At 44.2% G+C, this 8556-nt stretch overlaps 1 protein-coding gene across 1 annotated transcript in view; it reads right to left on the reverse strand.

The window, feature by feature from the left end:
• Positions 1 to 2593: 2593 nt before the first annotated feature.
• The window catches only part of MYT1 (myelin transcription factor 1), a gene marked incomplete at its 5' end in the record, with an annotated part of 20483 nt that continues 14520 nt past the window's right edge, over positions 2594 to 8556 (reverse strand). The window contains 5 exons of the mRNA XM_010022470.1: positions 2594 to 2837; positions 4548 to 4691; positions 4790 to 4893; positions 5729 to 5820; positions 6759 to 6980. Of these exons, the coding sequence (XP_010020772.1) occupies positions 2697 to 2837; positions 4548 to 4691; positions 4790 to 4893; positions 5729 to 5820; positions 6759 to 6980 (703 nt within the window). The remainder of the gene's footprint in view (positions 2838 to 4547; positions 4692 to 4789; positions 4894 to 5728; positions 5821 to 6758; positions 6981 to 8556) is intronic.

Here is an 8556-nt window from a genome sequence, read left to right on the forward strand (position 1 = left end):
GTCACAAACAGAACTGGGTTTTATTACGAAATAACCCTGCCAGTACATAAGGAAGTTCTGTCTGCAAAATACATTTCCTGAGGAAAGTAGATCACAGTATTCGTTTTCACAGAATAACATGTAGCCTGCTATAACTTTCAATGTGACTCTTTATTATTTAAATATGAACAGTATTCCTTCACAGAAACAAGTACTCAGTCATCACATAACCAACACACAAACGACAAAATAAATATACAACAAGAGCACAGGTCAATGCTTTTTTCTCCCCCCCCTCCCCGACTTAAATATTAAATAAATAATAAATACACAATTCTCATCTCCTGTTATCAGTGCCTGAAACAATAGGAATGAAAAAGAAAGCTCAAACTGAAAAGGTCTCTCTTTTTCCCCCACCACCACCCACCCCCCGCCGAGTGCCCCCGCAAAAAAACAAACCAAAAACTTATCAAAAGGTCTCAGTTATAAAATATCTTTAAAAAAATTCCCGTCCTTAAAAGAATAAATAACAAAATATATAAAAAATAACTCGGTTGCATCAAAATTACAAGTAGGAGTTGGAGATAGGGGTTCTTTTTTTTTATTTTTTTTCCTTTTTTTTTTTATTTGGAATATCCTTTTTTTTTTTTTAGGTCAAAAGTTTTAAATTTTAAGGTTTTATTATTTTTTTGCTTTTTTATTTTTCCCTATGGTGCAGTGTCCAGTTTTCAAATCAGTAGAAAATTAATAAATAAAAAAGTTAAATAAATAGCAAAAAAAGTTAACAGAAAGGTGTTGTAAATATAAATTACATACATCTTGCCAAAAATTAAATAATTTACAGGATAATTAAACTAACTACTTATGGGTTTTTCCCCTCTCTTTCTTCCAGGAAGTGCAATTTCTCTACTTTTAAATACTAACTGAATTGCAGTCACAATCAATTTGGACTCTATTTACATGTTAAGAACATTGTGTTTTTAACACCTCAAATTATTATTATTTATTTTCCCCTTTCTTTTGTATTTTTGCACTTGGAATGGGTTCTAAAATAAGCGAACTCATGGAGTCTGATCCTGCAAACACCTAAGGACATGAGCAAAGCCACCCACCCCAGCTGCCCTGCTGAGCTCAACAGGGGAACCAACATCAGTTGAGTCACTCATGAGCTCCAAGGCCGGACCCAGTGGCTGCTGCAGTCACTGAGGAGCTTTCTACCAACTCCAAATCACCCTAAAACCTAAATATCTGCAGGATTGGGCTCAAAATGACACCACAGTCTTACCTTTAGGAGGGCTCAGCAAAACCCACCCCAGCTCTGCCCGCCCCGCTGCCGGGAGGGATGTGGGATGTAGGATGCGCCCCCATGCTGGGACCCCTCGGGGGGCTTTTCCCCTTTCTGTTTTCAAAGCCTTTGCAGGAGGGGAATAGCGGGCTCCAGATGGGAATGAATGTGGGGAGAGCACGCGGGGTGCTGCAGAGCAGCGTCGCAAAGACATTCATCGAGTTGTTCTTTAAGTGCACAGTGGGCTGCATGGACCGAGCTGCTTACAGAATGCTTCTTTGGAAGAATACCCTATACCTGAATACTCTTTTTCCCTCCCTTTTTACAGCGCTCGTGCTGTGATTTGCACAAGCATAGAACACCAAACCCCAGAATACCCATTGCCTTGTTGATACCTGTAGGAAATCAACTACTGATTGGTGGTAGTAAGCACTTTGCTGGGCGTCAATTGACATCTCTCTTCTTGTTGGTTTTTGTTTCTTGATTTTTTGCTGTTCATCACAATCTCAGCCGTTTCTCTGGCATTTGATGTATGATCTCTGGACTGGCAGTACTGCGCCACTGCAAGGGTGATCACAATAATGAAAAGAACCAGAACTGTCATCAAACAGACTTCCAAAAAATCAAATACACCGGACCATGACACATTAAAGAATTCTTCCGTATGAAATATCTGGTATTGGCCTATTCATAATAGCTATTCTCGTATTTAAGACAGACAAAGGAATACTGTAGTTGCAAACTCCAAAAGCTTCCCTGAGAACCTTTTTTCCATTGCGCTTTCCACTGGAGATCCAGAACTGCTCTTCAGATTTCTTTCAGAAAATAAAAATAAGCTACTTTATAATACTTAAAGAGTTCCCATGCCCAGTGGAGATCTGAACACTTTGGGGTTGGGAGGCCCAGCACAGGTTCAGATTTACAGGTAGCTTGCAGCTCCAGCACTTGTAGCAACACACAACGTAATTCATGTGTGAGTAGGTGATCTGGACCTAGGACCATAGACAACATGAGGGTTTAAGCCAGTCAGATGCTAGTCTTGGATCAGACAAGACCCTGTTCTTGTAACGTTTTAACCCTTGGATCAACTCTGCAAGAGCATGGCAACTCAGGAAAGATGCCTGTTCTTCACCAGCTACCAAGCCCCACAGCCTACTGGAGAATTCAACCTTCCATCCTGATCTACCTCGTGGTCCAGGTAGAGAAAAAAATCCCACTTTTCTCAGGAAGGTCCAAAGTTAAGTAAACGAAAACATTGAGCTCGATCAGTTCCACGTCTCAGAAATGGCCTCTTGGTTACATTTTGGTCCTTTTTTTTTTCTTTTTTTCTTTTTTCATTCATTAAACAAGTTTTCTAACTTGTAAACCTGAATATTTGGAGGGAAAGTTCCATCTTACAGTCTGGTCGCTTGCTCATCTCCACCCCGTGCCACTAAACCTGGATGCCCTTGACGGCTTGCTTGATGGTCTCCAGCAGGTCCTTGTTCTCTGGGTTCTGGTAGCACTCCTGGTTGGTGTACATGTCGGTCAGCGTGTTCACATACGCATCGAAGTTCTGCTCACTAATTGGCTCCTGCAACCAAAAAAGCCAAATAAAAGCATTAGAAGTAGAGCAGGAAGAGACTGAAATGTTTCTTTGCAATTAAACCTAGAATTAGCTTGGGTTGGAAGGCACCTTAAAGCTCATCCAGTCCCAACCCCCTGCCACGGGCAGGGACACCTTCCACTAGAGCAGGTTGCTCCAAGCCCCTGTGTCCAACCTGGCCTTGAACACTGCCAGGGATGGGGCAGCCACAGCTTCTCTGGGCCCCCTGTGCCAGCGCCTCAGCACCCTCACAGGGAAGAACTCTTCCTAGTATCTAATCTAAATCTCACCTCATCATCTATATATGTACCAACAGCCAAAGGTCTCCACATCAGAGCCTTTTTGTGTGCGGTGCTGTTGGTATGGGAATCTCATCATGCAACCCCTGATCCTGCCAGATTGTCCTGGGTTCAGCTTAAACCACGACACAGATCTTAACTGGGTCCTTAATTTTGTGCATTGGCCTCATGGAGCTATTAACAGCATCGGGTTAAGCGTGTGCCGGTAGATTGACAGGCTTGAGGCTGAATTAAGCCATGGGAAGGAAGGGCTGGAGGACAAGGGGACTGCTGAAACATCACGAAGGGAATCAAAGGCAAAGTTAGGACAGAAGCCTGGTCACCTTGGGCTCATTGCTGCTGTGCAGCTTTTGCTTTTGAGGGGCATCGTAGTAACCTTGCAAATCTCACTCAGAGTTAATGGGGAGAAAAGAAAGGGAGAAGGAAAAAGAACAGGAATAAAATGAGCATATCAGTCTCGTGGGCATTCTTTAATTGGAGTTGCCTGAAACCTTGAAAAAATATTTGCTGAACAGTTTATTTGACCTTTATGTGTCAAACACTTGACAGAAAAAAAAGCTCTCAGCGAGCGGTTTTCTGCCAGTTCGGCAGCTGGGTGAATACCATCCAAAACTGCTCTGCTGGAGGATGGCTTCTCTCCAACCAGCCTGGATTTAAATACAAACCCCAATGAAAAGGATTCCCAAAAAGGAGAAAAGATGGCAGAAAAAAAAAAAGTAAATCAAAAGCTCATTCCTCTCATCATTGCCATGGTCTTCATGAGTTGTAAGAGGACAGCTTCTCCCAACAACACGAGCCCCCCCCTCCACACACCTGGCTTTGACAACAGTAATTACATTCCTGGGAATAGAGAGAAGGTAATTAATAGCCTTTTGTGGTTTTACTATTTTAATGCAGGCTTTTCATTTTGCAGTAACTCTATGGTAACATGCTGTGGGCTGTTAGACCTTGTTAAATTAAACAAAATACACTCTCTTTAAGAATGCTATTCTTTGGCTGCCAGCTATTCAAAACCGAATTGAAACTACCTGCATTATAATAGGAGCTCTAAGATCTTTCTGACGTTGAAATCCAATCCCTCCTGATCTCTGCTTGTGCTGTCTTAGCCTAAAAGGCGCTGGGTGCCCTTGATAAAGTTTCCTATTTTGCGATAACACTCCCAGATGTAATGAGACAGAACAATAGATACAAAGGCAGATCAGCAGAAAATGACAACAAAAGGGAGATATAATGCAAGCTTCAGAGATAAGGCAAAAGTACTGATCTTATAAAGGACACGTAGGTGTGTGCAGAGAAATTCTTCCACTCTTTAATTGTATATAAACCTTATTGTGGATTGAGTTTGGCACAGCTCCCTCCATCAGGGCCGGCTGGGGTGAGCACTGTCAATGTTTCTTACCATGTGCGGAAGGCGGATATTGGCAAGACTTTGGATTAGAGCCTGGCTCAACCCTGAGAGCTCCAGGAACAGGGCTTCATTTTGCTCCTCTATGATTTTGTTTTCCTCCTCAATGTTCTTCAGGTTCTTCTCCATGCTGGAGATCTGCAGAGCAAGGAGCATGGCAGGGTCACCAACCCGCACGCGATGGTACCCACCACCATCCACCCAAGGGGCTTGGATGCCTGTCCAAGCACACAAACCTGTGACTGCAGTTTCACCATGGCTGCTTCCATCTCCGAGTTGGACTCGTTCAGCTCACTGATCTCCTTGTTCAGCTGCTTGATCTCTTCATCATTCTCCAGAACTGCAGGAGAGATGGTTATGGGCAGTCAGCAACATCACTACTCACAAAGTAGCCTTTGCTTTTATATCCTCGAAACAAGACACACATCTCACCTGCTTTTATATATATTTAGTAGTAAGGGTTTTTATCATCACAAGTTCAGTAACGCTTTAATAGGTCAATATGTAAATGCAGAAGCAAATGACAGTGTAGCAGTTGAGGTCCAGCACATCCCCTGCAAGGTCAGCTGCCCTGAAAACTCAGGTCGCTCGAGTTTGGGGAGATGCCATTTAAAAGACTAACACGTCTGTACTAGAAACCACAAGGTTCATAAAATAAGTATTTATAGAAAAATGCAGGTATTTATAGGTTCCAAACTATAGAAGTATTCAAGATAATGCCTGAACCTTGTCAGATACCACAGAAACCTCAGTAATAGAACTGGAAACGCAAAGTGCCGTCGCTAACAAAATTCCACATCCAGAAATATCTCAGGATTAAAAGCCCTGAATAGGTGGAAATTGCTGAATGACTGCAAGGGATTTGTAAAAATGCCAGTGAATATTTGATTAAAAACCCCACAAAAACCTAAATATCTATTTCAGCATCATCTTTTATTTGCCTGGAATTTCACTATGGAAACTCTTTCTTTATTGTTTCACAATGTGTTGCTCAAGAGCGGTGCTGGTACCACGTTGCCCTCCAACACTCAAGAAATGGGTGTTCATGGCACAAGTCATCCTAACAAACTTGCAGCCAGATTTGAGCTGTTGAATCCTCCCCCTAGCCTGCAAAGAAAGGTTCATGGACCCAATACCCTGACACACCACAAGGCAGAAGGAGTTCAAGTCCTTACCATCGCTGGTCTTGAACTTTGTGTTGAGAATTTCATCCCCTGAGAGTTTTCCTTTCTTCCCAGCAAAAGTAGCTCTTGGACACCCCGATAAACTGAAAAGCAAGTGAAATTAGGCTTCATGAACTCTTGGTATTTTATTGGTGCTTATGTTCCCAGCAACAGCTCATACCATTTGGTGGAGTTCATGCTGTGAGACAGTTCTTGTAAAAGCTTTTTATGGCACAGAGAAAATTGCTTTATGAATAATGCCACAAAACTCCTCATTTATAAAGTGAGAGAAATTTTCTTGAGCAAAGATTAAAAAGCATACAGTTTTCTAGAAGAGGGGCTTGGCCAGGTCAGGAAAGTGAGGTGAGTCTGGTCAGTGGGTATCAAACCTCTGCTTGGGGTGCCCAAATCCTGTCTGGCATGCTAATGAAAAGACATTATGTTATCAATTTGCTTTATTTTGCTGAATCCATCCCAATCCAGAGAGACTTTAGAGCAGCTCCAGTGCCTAAAGGGGCTACAAGAAACCTGGAGAGGGGCTTTGGACAAGGGCTGGTAGGGACAGGACAAGGGGGAATGGCTTTAACCTGACAGAGGGGAGATTGAGATGAGCTCTTGGGCAGAAGCTCTTCCCTGTGAGGGTGCTGAGGCGCTGGCACAGGGTGCCCAGAGAAGCTGTGGCTGCCCCATCCCTGGCAGTGTTCAAGGCCAGGTTGGACACAGGGGCTTGGAGCAACCTGCTCTAGTGGAAGGTGTCCCTGCCCGGGGCAGGGGGTTGGAACTGGATGAGCTTTAAGGTGCCTTCCAACACAAACCACTCTGTGACTCTAAGATTCTGTGATCATTATTGCAATATAAAAACAATTACACATTTACTTCTAAGTAGAAAATTCCAACCTCAGAGCAACCCAAGATCAGCACATAAAGCTCCAGCTACTGAGCCTTGTGTGAAGAGCTGAACGATGCTCAAGCAGCATCTGCACACAGATGGGTTCGTCTGCGGCAATGGGATGCTCACAATGATTTCAACCCTCTGATTTACCTCCTGTGAGTGAGGAAGCTCCCATTGGCATGGCCGGAGCCGTCACAGCCTGGGGTAGGGCAGGTCGGGCCTTCATTCTTCAATGACTTCCAGGAAAAGGAGGAGCCATTGAGTGATCCTTCCTTCTGCCTGCGGGCTGCGAGGGGGCACCCCGAGGCGCTCCGGTGAGAGGCGTATTTGCCACTGATGTGTCCAAGCCCAACGCAGCCAGGAACTGGACACCTGGGCACAGGGAATTACCAAAGATTACAGCACAGGAACGAAGAAGGACGTAAGGAAATTAGGGCTGAGCAGGAACCGGAGCATTCACATTTGGGGATCTCATCTGGACTTTACAGGGTAGTTGTTTAGTTGATGGGAAATGAAGAGCTATTTCTGCCAAAGAGAACCAAGGTAAACCCTGGAAGAGGGAAGGACTCTGGAAGTCACATCATGCTCACACTTGCAGCAGAAGAAGGTCCCAGTGGTGTCCCAAACCATGTATTCCGTGTCTCACTGAGGGCAAAGGGGTGGGCTGCCCAATGTGGGATCCTGGCATACCCCAAGGCTGACACACTCTCACCGAACCATCTCACATCTACAGCTGGGTCTGCTGAGGAACCCAAGGTCATCACCTTCATCGCCCTGTGCTCGCATGGTCAGCACAACCTGGTAGTACTGCCTGTGCCCACGGGGACACAACCCTTCCCATGAACCAGTCCCTGACCTGCAAACCCATCAGGCTGCAACCTGCACAATGAGGTGTCTAAAAGGTTTCTGAGCCTGTACCACTTAAGACAGGACAAATAAACCCATGAGCACTGCTCAGCCTCACTTGCCTCCTCCTCCTGGTTCACATTCCACAGCTACCAAGAGAGAAACCTGTGCTCTCGAGGGGATAAAAGTGGGAATTTCGGTCACCAGCCCTCCCATCCTTGTGCTTCTGCCACTGTTTCAAGCATACAGGAGCTGTGAGGGGTGTTGTGGAAGCACAGACACAACTTGAGCTAATTGCCAAGAGGATGAGGACCTCTCTAAAGGGCATCTTCTCCCTCCCCACCTAATGGCATACTCACTAAATTCAGCCATTCCAAAAGCCTGGTGTATCTATTAGGGTTTCTGCTGTAGTTTGCAATTTGTTTAAAGATGTTGGTCAATAAGAAATACAGTTTAAAGTTTATTACTCAAGGGAGGTTGCTCTAAACAGGGGAAGTGGAAATAGGTAAGAAATGGCAAAAATAACCCCCGTGTCCTGGCTTTGGAGAGCACTTAGAGACTCAGTTTCCCCAGCAAAACATCCATTGAGCTGCTCCTGCAAATTACAGGCTGCATTTCACCCCAGAGATGATTGCCCTGATTGTTTGTGTTTCATACAAAAGGGAGATGACAGCAAAAGGGGGGGGCTCTGTACACCCAGCCCTTTCCCAAGATAATTTGAAAACTGCTGATCTCGATTTTAATCAGCTGCAAATGCAGCACAATTCACTTATAATATCCCTGCCAGCAGGATCTTCAGTAAATTCATAACATCATTGCTTTTATATGATCACGAGCAAATTACTGAATCCTCAGGAGGAAAAGGATGGGGGGGGGAGACTGAGATGAGCTTTTAGGCAGAAGCTCTTCCCTGTGAGAGCCGTTACAGCCCAACCATTACATATTTTACTCTGTTAATTTAACTTTCGTTACATTTTCATTGTTAACAAATAAACCAGAGCCTCATTGTGCAGAACAGCTGGATGGGGCTTTCCTATTAGTATTATTTCTTCCTTTTTAATTATTATTACTATTATTATTTAACAGAATCTTCTGTTAAAAT

Source organism: Nestor notabilis, unplaced genomic scaffold (genome assembly GCF_000696875.1).
Source record: "Nestor notabilis isolate BGI_N333 unplaced genomic scaffold, ASM69687v1 scaffold12860, whole genome shotgun sequence".
Taxonomy (NCBI): Eukaryota; Metazoa; Chordata; class Aves; order Psittaciformes; family Psittacidae; genus Nestor; species Nestor notabilis.